Raw genomic sequence first — 17,190 nt, 5'->3', positions numbered from 1 at the left:
AAATGCTCAAAAGGAACATTCACATTTGGCACAGTTTTCCAATGCAATGTTTCACTTTATTTTGCCCACAGACAAGATAATTGTAGCCCCAGAGGGACCTCTGGCACATCTGCATTACTATTTTTCTAAATCAGCATTTGTGATTCAGCTGGGCCTTTGTGAATATCAGCCTGCAGATGTAAAAGCAGAGTAGCAAAAGAAATTAATAATAACTCCATTACTCTTACATTGAACGAAAATATAAACACAACACTCACAAGTATCCGACCTTTTTATTTTTTTCAAAAACCTGATGGATTTGAATCACGTGTGCTTGCATGAGCCAACCTTGAACCTTCGTGCACATGCGTGAATTTTTTCACGCCTGTCGACTGCGTCATTTCCTGGTAAGCGGCCATTGTGTGAGGTGTGTCGTGCGCGCTGCGTTTTTTCATTCCAAGAAAAATGACGGAACAACTGGAGCAGTGCGACTGCATCAAATTTTGCCAGAAACTGGGCGACAGCCAGGTGGAAACCATTCGGATTATTCAGACGGCTTTCGGTGACGATCCTATGGGAATCACACAGATTAAGGAGCGGTACAAACGGTTTAAAGACGGCCGCACAACAGTGGAGAGCGAGCCGTGCTCTGGACGGCCATCAACATGCTGAAATGACCAGATCATTTCCAAATTGAACGCTGTGGTGACCGTCGTGTGTCTATCCGAAAAATTGCGGAAGAGGTGGACATCAGCACTTTTTCAGCACATTCCACTGTGACAGAAGATTTGGCCATGAAAAGAGTTGCAGCGAAATTCATGCCGATGGCTTCAGCACAAAGCTGACGGAGCAAAAGTGCCTTCATGTTGAAGTCTCACAGGACATGTTGTGACATGCCCACCTCTTCCACAATTTCTCAGATAGTCACACGACTGAAAAGCCACTGAAAGCTGTCTGAATCTTCCGAATGGTGGAAGAGGTTTGAAGATGGAAACTTCTGCACTGAGTACAAATGCACTTAACGGCTTCAGTACAGACATAAAATCAGAACTCAACAAGAAGCCAAACACTCATCACATCATTGTACTTTTCAGGCCGTATTACAAAAGGCTTTGCCAATCTGAGAAGTCGGCCCTCCAAGGGAAAAACACAAACTGCAATATGCTCATTAAGTCACGTCAGAACATTAAAAGTAACTGCTGTATGGCCATTAAGACACAAAATAGGAAGATTTTATTCAGAGAGAGACAAAGTTAAACAGATGCTGATTGGTAAGGGAAAACAGGTGATGAAACCGACCTTGCTCTTGGGTTACCTGTCCATCTTTGAAACATCTTGCTTTTTGGGTGTATAAAAACTGTCACTTTGGACAACTTTTATCCCTTTTCCCATCTGTTCAACATTAACATATGCCAACGTGAATAAGACGCAGCACGTGCTTGATAATGTGACCACTAAATTTCAATGCGTGTTCAGTTTTCCCCCAAATATATTTTTAATATCTATTAAAACTAAACATTTATCTGAAAAGGGGGGTCTTGCGTGTTTTTTCATGTTCAGGAGCAGAGGCCTGGCTACAGAGGTTCGGAACAACTGTACTCGCACAAAAAATGTGAGTAAGTAGTAAGTAGTAAGGGCTATTGCAAGAATACCACTTTATCCAGCTATGTTATCTTTAGTCAAGCCACTGTAAATAGATACCAGGTGGCTAGTTTAGAGTGGAACACTAATAACTGGTGTATTGTGGACAAAAAATAATAATAAATAAAAAATAAATAAAAGTAAGAGCTTTACAGTGATGCCTCACACTCACCCATCCCAATGTCGGGGTGTTGCCATGCAAGGTGCTCAACTGCACACCAGGAGCAACGTGGGCATTAAGGAGCTTGCCCAAAGAAGCGTGCTGATTTCAAAGCGTTTTTGGACTACCATCAAGCCGAAATTGACCTTTGTCACCATTTTTGCTGTTTTTACCCCATACCTGTCGGTCACACATTCCAAACTTGACCTTTTTGGAAACTTTACGATTAGACAACCTCAATATCTGAAAATAAACAGTTAATTTAGAATGTGTGTGCCAAATTCGGTACTTTTATGACTAAATGAATAATACGTTAGCTCTACCACCCCACTCTGAAAATTATGTAAAATAAATAAATAAATAAATAAAAAGCAATTACTGGTATTTTCAGAGGGTGTTGCCATTGGGGTATACATCTCTCCTTTATAAGATGAGAACGTATGTACGAGTATTTAGATATATGTATTGAGATATATGGGCTATGGTATGAGTCAAGCATTATTTTCATTTATTTATTTTAAATGGAATAGTTTAGTGATTTGATTTGGTGCAGTACAAAGCAACCAGATTTTTTTTTAATGTAGACATTCATTTCTCATGATAAATTACAATAAATCTACCATGGCATTACTTAGCTTGAAATAGATATTCCAAAATAAGACATGGGACACATCAGTTATAATAAAATAGGGTCTAGATGGTGTCATGGTGGCTAATGGTTTTTTCCTTGGTAATCTCCCCCATCAACCTTAAAACACACACACAATTCATTCCATTTTTATTTGCTTATGAGAAAATTAAGTCATACTTAACTTTATAGCCCCCCCTCCCTTTTTTTTTTTCTTTTGGCTTCATCCAAAGAAATACAATGACCTATTCTGACTTTAACCTCAGAGCAGACAAAACCTCATGACCCCTCTGTGATCACCGGCAACCCCCAGGTGCAGGTGGTGGGGAGTAGCTGAAGGGGGGGGGGGGGGGGGGGGGGGCGCATTTCCATGTCTTTGCTAGTGCTAGCTTAATAGCATCTACTGACTCCCCATTGCCTGCATAGGTCTCACCAGGTGATGGATAAAATTCATCATGCTGTCATACTTAACTGCCATTATACAAAGCTTATAAAGGGCCAGGGAGCTGTTGCTGGGGAGTGTTTTTTTTTTTTATTATCAGCTTGTTATTATCCTTTTACTGTTGCCACAGAAACAACCAACACTCAGCACTTCATCTCCCCAGATGATAACACTGGGATGAAGTGCTCTGCAGTGCAATGCCAGTGCTTTACTACCAGGTTAAAAAAAAAACACCCGAAAACAAACAAAATGTGATATGGGCACAAGGCCTGCGCAACCTGTGCTCAGTGATAAATGCGCCAAAGTCAAGCTACCATCAAGTGTCCCAGAAACAATAGTGTGCGCAATGTTAGAAAAAAAAGACTGGTTTAAAAATGGTTATCAGAAAATATTACTATGGTATTAAATGAACTTCCAAGATAGATTGACAGGTGCATCATTAAGTGACTTTTTTTTGGGGGGGGGGCTACCCATGACACTTTTATTGGCATAATTTTTAATTTTTAAATTAAATAATTTGAGAAATACCTTGTCAAAAGCAGATTTAGTCTTCAGAAGGCCTTTTTTCCCCTAAGATGTGTGTGTTAAAAAAATGACGGGGAGGAATCATTTATAATTAGGCCATATTCTGAAAAATAAGGTCATGTGGGAAGTACACTGATCAGTCAGGAAATAAACTATGATGTCTCCATAAATCAGATAACTCACCAATGATCACACCTTCAACTATTGCTAATAAATAATAATAATAGTAATAATAATAATGATGATCATAAATGTATTTATTTTTATACTCAATCCACTTTCATGGGATGGCAACATATTTCAAAGCCCTTCAACCAGGAAATCCTGTCATCTTGCTGCTAGTGGACATCAACACAACTCATACGGAGTGTCTGATAAAGATATGCCTAATCATATTGACAACATTCTATGGTATATCTTGGGATAAGATATTTAGGGTTTCGGGGTTTTCCAATGAACAAAGAGTACCTGTTGGACAAATTAGAGGTGTCAGGCTGAGGTGGTTGGCTCTTATGCTATGACATTCATAATTAATTAGTCTAGCAAAGGAAGTTAAAAATCAATGTTAACTTGAGTAATGGGAAGATATGAAAGGTTTCTGTTTAACAAACTATGAGGACCACTAACCTCTCATCCACTCCGACCCATAATCTGGCTTTTCTGTTATATTTCAATAGAAAAATGTTTGGTTATAATGGCAAAATGACCCATTCTGTGGTAACACAATAGAAGATGCTCACAATTTGTTTAAATTCAAAATGGAACAAATCTGAAACATAGGCTCTTCTGAAGGAATCTGATGTTTAGTGTGTATGTGCAGCATCTCAGTACAAACATTTCACTAATACAGCATCACTGTAATCTTAACACATTTCTCTTTTCATAATTATGTAACTATAGGATATGTAAACAGTCTACCATGAAATAAAAAATTTTAAATGCTATATCTGATACCTGTGTCTGTGAGGAGCTTGGTGGCCTCCAGCACCTTTTCTGTATAGACACCAGGTTCATAATTGTCCATTTCAGATGTGACCACATGGACCACCCTGGCAGCACGACCTCGAATAGCACCTGCTGTGCGATCCAACCCATCAACATCCTTCTCCTGAAGAGCGATGACACATTTATTCACATCTTCTAGGATGTGGTTCTCTGTGAACATAAAGCAAAGCAATTGATATTTTACTATTATGCATTACTCAAACATTTCAAGGCAACCGTGCCATAAAACAAGTAAAGACAAGTTAAAAGTGTAAACATTTTCCCATGTTTTAATAAAAAAAAAAAATGCTGGGCATAAATGTAACAACTATAGAGATATCAGCAGAAAAAGTTACTCACAACATGTTTTGGTTAAATTCTGGTCTACTTAGAAATGTGAGGGTAGATCATGAGAGTCTCAAGTGTTTGCCAAGCTAATTATTAACAACCTTTATGAAACACATTAAGCTGCATGATATATCGATTATCAATCTTACTATATGCCTCAAAGGCAACATTCATGTTGATGAGTGCCGTGATACATTTCACAAAGCCACACCTTTCACTGCGGCTGTGGCACACTGAGCCACAATTTAAATATAAAGCTACTGTAGTGGATGAAGCAAAGGACCGCATGAAGATTAAGTGTCCGAGTTCGCAGAACAAGGCAGATTGGAAAAGCATGGAGGAGGATCTAGTTCCAGCCATTGGCATGCTCAGAGGAAAACCTGTGAAAAGAATGGAGAATTTCTCCAAGATGGTGTGCGAGTATGGAAGATCAAGATTTGGTGTAATTGAGTGGAGGGTGCAAAAGAAGATGGAAGAAAAGGATCAGATCAATAGGCGAAGGAGGAAAATCAAAGAGTTAAGGAAAGAAGTACAGCGGTTACGGAGGGCAAAGAGAGAGGCAAGTGGGGAAAAGGTGGTAGTAATCGATGAGTTGGTAAAGTTGGCAAGAAATGGTATTAGTAAGTTGGCGAAGGCAGAGAGGAAAGCAGTGAGGCGTAGAGAATCTAGGAAAGCCCGAAAGGACTTTACAGAGGACCCCTTCAAGTTTACAAAGAAGGTTTTCGCAGAGAAGACAAGTGGGTCCTTGAAGATATCAAGAGAGCAGCTTGAGGAAGCCCTGATGACGACCTATGCTGATCCGAACAGGAATATCCAAGTAGAGAGTATAGATGGCCTTAATAGACCACAAGAACCTGAAGTGCCTTTTGACCTGTGTAGGATACGGCTATGTGAAGTACAGGTGGTCGTTAGGAATGCCAGAGCAAAGGCAGCTGGGGGCCCAAATGGGATCACGTATGCAGTGTACAAGAACTGTCCGGAGCTGACAAAGTGTCTCTGGAAATTGCTTGTGAGTGTTTGGGAGTCGGGTGAGATACCCGACAGCTGGTGCATTGCTGATGGAATTTACATACCAAAGGAGAAGGACGCTGTGGCTCTTGGTCAATTCAGACCAATATCTTTGTTAAATGTTGAGGGTAAGATCTTCTTTACGGTGCTTGCAAAGAGACTAACCCAATTTCTGCTGGCTAATAGCCTTATCAATACTAGCATTCAGAAAGCAGGTATCCCTGGTTTTCCAGGTTGCCTTGAGCATGTGTCTATGATCTGGAACAGGATAATGCAAGAAAAGAATGTAAAGAAGGAGCTCCATGTGATATGGTTGGATTTGGCCAACGCCTATGGTTCTGTCCCACATAGAATGATTCGGTTTGCTTTGGATTTCTTCCACGTCCCAGGGAAGTTGCAGCAGGCAGTTGAGAAGTACTTCGGGAAATTTAAGTTCCGGTTTACGACGGAGGAGTTCACGACTAAATTCATGCGACTGGAGAAAGGTATCGCAATGGGATGTGCAATATCACCTGTCTTGTTCATCTTGGTGATGGAAGTGATTATAAGAAGCTGTGGTGGTGATGAGTACCAGCTAAAGGCCTTTATGGACGACCTGACAATTCTGGAAGCGGAGGAATGGAGAGCTAAGAAGTTGGTGGAGCGGCTACAAGAGTTAGTGACATGGTCAGACATGGTGTTTAAAGCTAAGAAGAGCAGGTATCTTACGCTACGGGCTGGGAAAGTTGTTGACGAAGTTTTCATGGTTGAAGGTGAACGGATTCCGTCAGTGAAAGAAAAGGGCGTGAAGAGCCTGGGTCGTTGGTACTCCTTTCCAATCACAGACCGACATCGAGGGGTTGAAGTCCAGCAGCAAGCTGAAGATGGATTGAAAGCAATTGCAAAGACGAAGCTACCTGGGAAGTTTAAGGTCTGGATGGTTCAGTTTGGGTTACTACCAAGGCTGATGTGGCCATTGACAGTCTATGAAGTGGCGCTGACAAGAGTTGAGAGCATTGAAGGGAAGATTAGTAAGATGGTACGAAAGTGGCTAGGAGTGCCTAAGATGCTGACAGATGTAGCACTCTACAGTCGGTCAACAAAGCTCCAGTTTCCTTTATCATCAGTGGTGGAAGAATATAAGGTTGCGAAGGTTAGACTACAGTCAATGCTAAATGATTCCAATGACCAAGTGATAAGTAATAATCCACCGGCCCTGCAAGTTGGACGGAAGTGGAATGCTGGTGGTATGGTGAAAGAAGTTGAGGCCGTAGCACGTCAACGTGAATTTGTTGGAGTGGTGCGTGAAAAGGGAGCTTGCCTTGGTGTAAGAAGAAGGCAACGATTTTGGTCAAAGGTCGGAGCTGGGGAACGAAGAAAGATCAGAGAGCAGGAGACTCGTCGGTTGGTAGAGGCTGAAAGGGTGTCGAGAGCAGCACAGCAGGGCCAGCAAGGTCGATGGATGACGTGGGATGTAGAGGAGAGGAAGGTGACTCGGAAGGACATTTGGGGAAGAAGTTTTGGGAGTCTGAAGCGGCTACTCCAGATGACGTATGATGTGTTTCCATCACCAGCGAACCTGAGAAGATGGGGTACTGGCAAGAGTGCGAACTGTCATCTGTGTGGAAAGTATGCTACTCTTCACCATATTCTGTCAGCGTGTCATGTTGCTTTGAGTAGAGGATGGTCTACATTTAGGCACAATTTAGTTCTGAAGGTGGCTGTGAAGGCAGTAAATGATGCATTTGTCCCAGTGAAGAAAAGCCAACCAGTTAAGTTTGTGAGAGCTGGTGAACAGGTGAGAAGCCGGAAGCAGAAGAGGATGGGCACTGGTCCAAAAAGGAAGTGGACTGTGTTAGAAGACAAGACTTTGCCAGTAGATGTGGTGGTGTCTGATTTGCTGCCGGATGTTACGCTGATTGATAGGGAGGAAAGGAGAGTAATACTTGGAGAGCTGACAGTCTCATGGGAGGAGGGTATTGATGGAGCTCGACAGAGGAAGCTCAACCGTTATGAAGATTTGAGGGTGGAGATAGGGGAGCGAGGCTGGAAGGTGGAGGTCATTCCTTTTGAGGTGGGATGCCGGGGTTTCCCTGCAGCATCGGTGGGTCGTTTTCTGAGGGCAGCTGGTGTTGATGGATGTTGTATGGTGGTAAAGGAAATGGGAGAAAGAGGAGAAGATGGCAGCACCTGGATTTTACGGGCCTGGGCGCAACAGGAAACAGCTGTTGCGGACCCACTATCATGAGGGATACTGAGCTTAATGGGTCGAAATCCCAAGGAGTGATAGCGCTCAGCTGACGACCCAGGCCCTGGGAAATAGCGCTTTTTGGTGTACTTCTCTCTCTCTCTCTCTCTCTCTCTCTCTCTCTCTCTCTCTCTCTCTCTCTCTCTCTCTCTCTCTCTCTCTCTCTCTCTCTCTCTCTCTCTCTCTCTCTCTCTCTCTCTCTCTCTCTCTCTCTCTCTCTCTCTCTCTCTCTCTCTCTCTCTCTCTCTCTCTCTCTCTCTCTCTCTCTCTCTCTCTCTCTCTCTCTCTCTATATATATATATAGAGTAATGGACTGGTAAAACAGTTACATTTTCATTCCTTCTTATGTAACATCTTGTCAATTTAATTTCAGATTCAGATGCCCTGCATGAAATGAGACGCAACGACACGCAGTGTTTTCAAAAGGTTATGCGATGTTCGCGACTAGTTCATGCAAGTAGCATGAAATTAATGCGTGCCTGAAATTTTTAACATTTCAAAATTTTCTTTCCACACTGGCATGCAGCTACGCACAGTTGACAGTTTACGACAGGTTTACTCATTGGCACGTCGGAATGCGTGCCAGTGCAGGGCTCAGATTCATGCAAGCGTCAAGGTGGCTTTATTCTGCCAACTCTTGATGAATATCCTCAGCAAACCATCTTGTTGTTTAAGGCAAATGAGCAATTATTTATAAATGTAGTTCTGCTGACATGTTGGTGTTCTTTGCTGCAGAACATGATCAACTTTAATGAGACAAATTCTGCGGTACACCCGATGCTGTTTTTTTGTCCCTCACCTTAAGAATGCAATTTTAGCACAAATCTAGGTAAACAGATACCCAGAGTTCAGTATCAATTAAGACTGCAATGTCTGCAGACATGTTTAAATGATAATGCATTCCAATGGAATACAAGTTTTAATCAATTTATTGTTCTTGCATGTAATCGATTGTAGTTATGTCATGCAGTTGAAAGCCACTCACCAGACACACACAGGAAGTCATCAATAGATGTTATGTCATCAACAGCATCAGTGAGGACACGGACCTGCTTCTCCCACTGGTCCTTGAATAAATCCATATTGTCTTGGGCCACCTTACTGTTGGGTTTGGCAGCGAGGGCCAAGGCTGCGTTAATCACCTAAAATCATGTAGCTACAGTTAAAACTTCCTATTACAAACAACATCAACCAATCAATTCATGGGATTGATTCCAGACAAGGAATGGTTTTCAATAAATGAATAATAGCTGTGTCCTATGTCACATTTCCAAATTAACTAATCTACAAATCAGATTTTTAGATGGGAATAATGTCAATGACCCCTATTATAATGTTGCCAAATTAGAAAAAAGTTAGACCGTTTTTGAAATATCGCAATATATAGACACCGATGACTATGCCGCCGACTATGCGCCGCAACATTGGGTTAATGGCCTATCGGCTGGTAATCCGAAAAAACAAAAAAACACAACAAAAAAAAAAAACAACAAAAAAAAAGCCGCCTGTGTTGTAGAAGTGTCAATATGCCAGAGTGTGAAATCATTTAGTAAAGCATTCCCTTTAATTCTGGTGCATTTTCAATTTGGTGCCAATTTTTGTGGTTTTGGGAATACAGTATTTTTCAGGACTACTGAGACATGTTACACATGCCCACTTCATTTGTTGAACGGGTGTTAACCCCCAAAACATGAATCAGCTGCAAATCGTGAATTATCCGGAAACCGTTAATTACAAAATGTGAATAATGAAAAAATATTTCTGTGAAGGCTCTAAGTTGTCAAGGTGGTTTCCATAGTAGAGAAGCTTGAATCTTCGACTGGACTGGGTTGCTTGACTTCTGCACTTCCCAGAAAACAAAGAGACCAGATAGACAGGAGACGGAGACAAGAAGAAGAGGAGTCTCTCCCCCTTATTTAGCAGGAGTAGGGGAAAAAAACTACAGAGGATCTTCAGACAGCACAAAATCCAAGTTTACTTTAAACCGGTTAACACCTTGAGACAGAAATAAGTTCACCTTAAGGACAGGATCCCTAGTTACAAACAGAGCAATGTAGTGTATTCTATCAGATGTCAGGAAAACTGTAATGAACACTACATAGGTGAGACTAAGCAACCTTTACACAAAAGGCTATACCAGCACCGCAGACAGGGCGCAAACGGACCTCAGTCTGCAGTTCATCTCCACCTGAAAGACACTAACCACACGTTTGAGGACAAGGAAGTTAAAATCTTAGCCAGAGAGAAGAAATGGTTTGAGAGAGGTGTCAAGGAAGCATTCTTTGTGAAAAAGTTGAAACCCAGCCTTAACCGGGGAGGGGGTCTGAGACACGCTTTGTCCCCTGTTTACAATGGGGTACTCAGGTCAAAGCAATTTCAGTCTTTTGTTCATGGTAATAAGTCATTCACGTCATCAGGAGAGTCGTCAAGGGAGCCATTAGGAGAGGCTTCCGTCCCATCATTAGGAGGGACAGCTGCCCTGTCATTAGGAGGGTGCTAACTAGAGCACAATAGGTGCTAATTAGAGCTATTGTTTAGTCACTAGCCTATAGCAGTCAGCCTCTCGGTAGGAGGGGTCTGGTTAGGTTTAAAAAACTCCATCTTTTGTTGGCTTCTGTATTTTCTTCTCTACAAGAGTCAAGACAGAAGTCAGACTACCAGAGCAAGAATTTTAGCTGAGGAAGCTTCTGCGATTTGAAGCGAAACGTCCTCGCGTCAAGCAACCCAGTCCAGTCGAAGATTCAAGCTTCTCTACTATGGAAACCACCTGGACAACTGAGAGCCTACACAGAAACACTGCGACCAACTGTGGGCATGAGGCCCTGGCACTGGTACGTAAGCTGGAAAAGACTGCTAAAAAGATAGCTAACTTTAGAAACCACTTAAGATTTAACCTGAGATGCAAACAAAACAATGTTATTCCCAAATGCATGAAGCAAAAGGCACTGGACGCAGGTCACACAGCAGAAAAGATCCAGCACAGTTACCTTAGGAGGATTTTGGGTCTTAGAATTAGAAGGCTTCATTTTAAAATATTAGGCTTCCAAAATAATCTTGATAGTCTTCACAAAAGGGTCGAAACTTTAGTGGGGGAAGAGGTCCATAATAAGATCACAAAGTTCATAGTTAAAATTCAAATGGCTGAGCATTTAAAAAGTAAGGAGCGGCAAATCAGGAAGTTTCACAACCTTTTAGTGCAGAAAAGGCGTACTTTCAGTGGGAGTAGTTTTAAAGATACACCCAGACAAATTAGTGACAACAGGGAAAATTGGGTAAAGAATCTCTCCAACAGGGTTCTTACACAGACAGAAAAGGATGTGCTCGCTAAAGGACTAAATTTCTCAGTGACCCCTAAACATATACCGACAGTAGATTACATTACTGCAGTAGAGTCAGCCATTAAACATAACAGTTTGTCAGCGTCAGAAGCTGGGGACCTCCGACCAAGAGTCACAGCAGTGCTTAACAGTGCTAAGCCTCCTCCGTCCAACATCACAGGAGAAGAACAGAAAGCTTTGTCAGCACTGCAGAAGGACCAAAGCATCCTTATCCTGCCAGCAGATAAAGGCAGATGCACGGCGGTCCTGAACACATCGGACTACAAGGCAAAGATCAACAACTTGCTCAGTAACTCCAGTACATACGAACGTCTGAAGAGAGACCCCACAAGCGGCTATAAGAAGAAAATCATTAGCTACCTCCAAAACCTGGAGAAAGAGGGACTCATCGACAGGCAGACATACTACAGACTGTACCCTGGGGACACCACTCCATGCATCTATGGACTGCCCAAAATCCACAAACAGGACGTGCCACTCAGGCCTATTGTATGTAACACAGATTCCATCACATACAATTTGGCCAAGCACCTCAAGTGGATTTTGGCTCCTCTAGTGGGTAACTCAGATCACCATGTGGAGAACACACAAGATTTTGTGAACAAGATCAAGGACCTGCAGCTAGAGGCAGATGAAACTATGGTGTCATTTGATGTGACATCGTTGTTCACCTGCATCCCCACCGCTGAGGCCATCTCAGCGGTGAGGCAGAGACTGCTGGAGGACGTGTCTCTACTTGAAAGGACCAAACCACATCTGCCAACTCTTGGAGATCTGTCTTAACACCACGTATTTCCTGTTTAGGGGGAATTACTACAGGCAGATCCATGGTTGAGCAATGGGGTCTCCGGTATGCCCCACTGTGGCCAATCTGTACATGGAGCGAGTGGAGAAGACAGCCTTGACATCTTTCACAGGCATCTCTCCCAGTCACTGGTTCAGATATGTCGATGACCAGTTGTGTTAACCGGTTTAAAGTAAACTGGGATTTTGTGCTGTCTGAAGATCCTCTGTAGTTTTTCCCCTACTCCTGCTAAATAAGGGAGAGACACTCTTCTTGTCTCCGTCTCCTGTCTATCTGGTCTCTTTGTTTTCTGGGACTTCTGCACTTTGTCCAGGGACCATCGTGGGTACCCACATACTGTGAGGGCTTTCCGTACAAGTTGTTGTTCTTTAGCCCTTCCCTCTGCAGTTGTGGGCACCTGTAGGGCTCTGTGTTCAAGGGGGTGGTTTGAGCCAAAGAGCAGATATTGGTCAGTGTGAGTGGGTTTTCTGTAAACCTCTGTCTGGAGCTGCCTGTTCTCTCCAATCGTAACATCACAGTCCAAGAAGGCTAAATGGTTGTTTCTGGCATCCTCACATGTGAACTTGATATTGGAATCCACCGAATTGATGTGTTCTGTAAAGTCCTCGACCTCCTGTTGCTTGATTTTAACCCATGTGTCATTGACATATCTGAACCAGTGACTGGGAGAGATGCCCGTGAACGGCATCAAGGCTGTCTTCTCCACTCGCTCCATGTACAGATTGGCCACAATGGGGGATACCGGAGACCCCATCACACAACCATGGATCTGCCTGTAGTAATTCCCCCTAAACAGGAAATACGTGGTGTTAAGACAGATCTCCAAGAGTTGGCAGATGTGGTCTGGTGTGAGTTTGGTCCTTTCAGGTAGAGATACATCCTCCAGCAGTCTCTGCCTCACAGCTGAGATGGCCTCAGTGGTGGGGATGCAGGTGAACAACGAAGTCACATCAAATGACACCATAGTTTCATCTGCCTCCAGCTGCAGGTCCTTGATCTTGTTCACAAAATCTTGTGTGTTCTCCACATGATGGTCTGAGTTACCCACTAGAGGAGTCAAAATGCACTTGAGGTGCTTGGCCAAATTGTATGTGATGGAATCTTCCATCACATACAATATGGAAACCACCTGGACAACTGAGAGCCTACACAGAGACAGGATCCCTAGTTACAAACAGAGCAATGTAGTGTATTCTATCAGATGTCAGGAAAACTATAATGAACACTACATAGGTGAGACTAAGCAACCTTTACACAAAAGGCTATACCAGCACCGCAGAGAGGGCGCAAATGGACCTCAGTCTGCAGTTCATCTCCACCTGAAAGACACTAACCACACGTTTGAGGACAAGGAAGTTAAAATCTTAAATCTAAATCTAAAAATATCTCCAAAAACGTGAACGCAGGTCTCACAAAATGAACGGGGGTCTCGCAAAACGTGAATGTGTGTGAGTGTGTGTGTGTTTTCAGTTCAAGTCATTTAAGGGTTTCATTTTATGGATCAACTACTGCAGGAAATCTTTATCGCAAACCCTATCACCGCAAAAATGATTTTGGGGAGGGGGTGTCACTACAGCCTGAGGAGGTGGGGAGGTGATCTGAGCAGCTCTCGATGTTGAGGAGTTTGACTGGGACAGTTCACCTGTCAAACTCACAGAGGACAGAAACCTCCACCTCCAGTAAATGGCTCAATAATCTTAAGAGAAACGCTGTAGAAAAACAGTTTCTGACCTCAGAAAGGTAGACAATGAGCTACAACCTAGGAGGTGATGGTCTAGTGGTTAAGGTGTTGGGCTTGAGTCCAGAGGATCATGGGTTCATATCCTCGCCTGACTGGAAAATCACTAAGGGCCCTTGGGCAAGGCCTTTAATCCCCTATTGCTCCCGGTGTGTAGTGAGCGCGTTGTATGGCAGCACCCTGACATCGGGGTGAATGTGAGGCATAATTGTAAAGCGCTTTGAGCGTCTGATTCAGATGGAAAAACGCTATATAAATGCAGTCCATTTATCATTTACAACCTTATTTTTATCCATATGAGCCATCCTCTGAGCTGGAAAAATATTTATCTGAACAAGCAGGCGATGGAAAAACGGAAGTGTAGGGACCTTCTACATAGTGCAAAAATGAAATGAGACACCAGAAAAATATTCAAAAATTCAGGTGTGGTGTCACCGAATTCACTGAACACCGTGGTCTCCTGCTGGTTATACTACAGCACTCAGTTTGGAAAAATGTGCAAAAATTTAATTTTGAATTTTGAAAATTGAAATAATGAATTCTATTGCTGCAGAGGGTGGTGGCCAAGTGGTTAATGCGCTTGGTTTCACTGCAAAAGGTTCCGGGTTCAAATCCCACCCCTGCCACATTTCTCCACGTAATGTGGAGTTGCGTCAGGAAGGGCATCCGGCGTAAAACCTGTGGCAATTCAACATGCACATCCACCTTGGATTTGCTGTGGCAACCCCGAGTGCAAACAAGGGAGCAGCTGAAGGGACTTACTTTACTGCTCATTTTATGACTGAATGTAATGATAAAAAAATTCACTAAAATTAAATTTTGTACATTTTTTCATACTGGGTCCTGTAGTATAACCAGCAGGACTCCACTGATGTGTGCAGTACACTTTGTGTCACTACAACATATAACATTGACAAAAAAACAAAACTCCAAAGTTTTTCACAATGACATTTTCCAAACTGAGTGCTGTAGTACAACCCCTGGCAATAGTTATGGAATCACCGGCCTCGGAGGATGTTCATTCAGTTGTTTTGTAGAAAAAAAAGCAGATCACAGACATGACACAAAACTAAAGTCATTTTAAATGGCAACTTTCTGGCTTTAAGAAACACTATAAGAAATCAGGAAAAAAAAAAAATTGTGGCAGTCAGTAACTAACTTTTTTAGACCAAGCAGAGGGAAAAAAATATGGACTCACTCAATTCTGAGGAATAAATTATGGAATCACCCTGTAAATTTTCTTCCCCAAAACTAACACCTGCATCAAATCAGATCTGCTCGTTAGTCTGCATCTAAAAAGGAGTCATCACACCTTGGAGAGCTGTTGCACCAAGTGGACTGACATGAATCATGGCTCCAATACGAGAGATGTCAATTGAAACAAAGGAGAGGATTATCAAACTCTTAAAAGAGGGTAAATCATCATGCAATGTTGCAAAAGATGTTGGTTGTTCACAGTCAGCTGTGTCTAAACTCTCGACCAAATACAAACAACATGGGAAGGTTGTTAAAGGCAAACATACTGGTAGACCAAGGAAGACATCAAAGCGTCAAGACAGAAAACTTAAAACAATATGTCTCAAAAATCAAAAATGCACAACAAAACAAATGAGGAACGAATGGGAGGAAACTGGAGTCAACGTATGTGACCGAACTGTAAGAAACCGCCTAAAGGAAATGGGATTTACATACAGAAAAGCTAAACGAAAGCCATCATTAACACCTAAACAGAAAAAACAAGGTTACAATGGGCTAAGGAAAAGCAATCGTGGACTGTGGATGACTGGATGAAAGTCATATTCAATGATAAATCTCGAATCTGCATTGAGCAAGGTGATGATGTTGGAACTTTTGCTTGGTGCCGTTCCAATGAGATTTACAAAGATGACTGCCTGAAGAGAACATGTAAATTTGATGATATGGGGCTGCATGTCAGGTAAAGGCACTGGGGAGATAGCTGTCATTACATCATCAATAAATGCAAAAGTTTACGTTGATATTTTGGACATTTTTCTTATCCCATCAACTGAAAGGATGTTTGGGGATGATGAAATCATTTTTCAAGATGATAATGCATCTTGCCATAGAGCAAAAACTGTGAAAACATTCCTTCCAAAAAGACACATAGGGTCAATGTCATGGCCTGCAAATAGTCCGGATCTTAATCCAATTGAAAATCTTTGGTGGAAGTTGAAGAAAATGGTCCATGACAAGGCTCCAACCTGCAAAGCTGATCTGGCAACAGCAATCAGAGAAAGTTGGAGCCAGACTGATGAAGAGTACTGTTTGTCACTCATTAAGTCCATGCCTCAGAGACGGCAAGCTGTTATAAAAGCCAGAGGTGGTGCAACAAAATACTAGTGATGTGTTGGAGCGTTCTGTTGTTTTTCATGATTCCATATTTTTTTCCTCAGAATTGAGTGATTCCATATTTTTTCCCTCTGCTTGGTCTAAAGAAGTAACCGTTACTGACTGCCACAAATTTTTTTCCTGATTTCTTATAGTGTTTCTTAAAGCCAGAAAGTTGCCATTTGAAATGACTTTAGTTTTGTGTCATGTCTGTGATCTGCTTTTTTCCTAGAAAATTAAACAACTGAATGAACATCCTCCGAGGCCGGTGATTCCATAATTTTTTGCCAGGGGTTGTATAACCAGCAGGAGACCACTGATGTGTTCAGTGAATTTTGTGGCACCACACTTGAATTTATTGTGTATTTTTCTGGTGTCGTGTTTTTGCTCTTTGTAAACGGTCCGTACCCTTCCGTTTCTCTGCCATCTGCTCATTCAAGTCAATATTATTTTTCCAGCTCAGAGGATGGTTCATGTGGATAAAAATAAGGTTATGATTATTGAGCCGTTTACTGGGGGGGGGGGTCTGTCCTCTGTGAGTTTGACAGGTGGACCGTCCAAGTAAAACCTGACGCCCCGGAGCGGGACACACCCAGCGGGATCCTTTTTGCGGTGATAGGGTTTGCAATCAAAATTTCATGCGGTAATTGAGCAATAAACTGAGTGTGTGTATATATATATATATATATATATATATATATATCATGAATGATAGACTTTTTGTGAGACTCCCACGTTTTGGGAGATACTTTTTTTAGTATCCACGTTTTGCAACCGTTTGCGGATAATTCACGATTTGCAGCTGATTCAAGTTTTGGGGTTAACAACGGGTTTGGAAATAAACAGAGGACAGGTGTTATTGTTAGCAAACTACTCCATTCATCATTCTTTGCATGTAGAAATAAAACATTACTTGTACTTGATAGGAATGTGAGAACAAGCAAACAACCCATTTAAGACACCTATGTTGTCTTAAAAAAAGAAAAGTGTACTCGTACTTCAAAATTTCCAAAACAGA

At 42.2% G+C, this 17,190-nt stretch overlaps 1 protein-coding gene across 1 annotated transcript in view; it reads right to left on the bottom strand.

Annotated features, from left to right (window-relative positions):
* The window catches only part of ctnna1 (catenin (cadherin-associated protein), alpha 1), a 266,205-nt gene that overhangs the window by 68,355 nt on the left and 180,660 nt on the right, over positions 1–17,190 (bottom strand). The window contains 2 exon segments of the mRNA XM_034181512.1: positions 4,330–4,530; positions 8,928–9,084. Coding sequence (XP_034037403.1) covers positions 4,330–4,530; positions 8,928–9,084 — 358 coding nt within the window.

Source organism: Thalassophryne amazonica, chromosome 11 (genome assembly GCF_902500255.1).
Source record: "Thalassophryne amazonica chromosome 11, fThaAma1.1, whole genome shotgun sequence".
Taxonomy (NCBI): domain Eukaryota; kingdom Metazoa; phylum Chordata; class Actinopteri; order Batrachoidiformes; family Batrachoididae; genus Thalassophryne; species Thalassophryne amazonica.
This window is presented reverse-complemented; position numbering and strand designations above follow the sequence as displayed.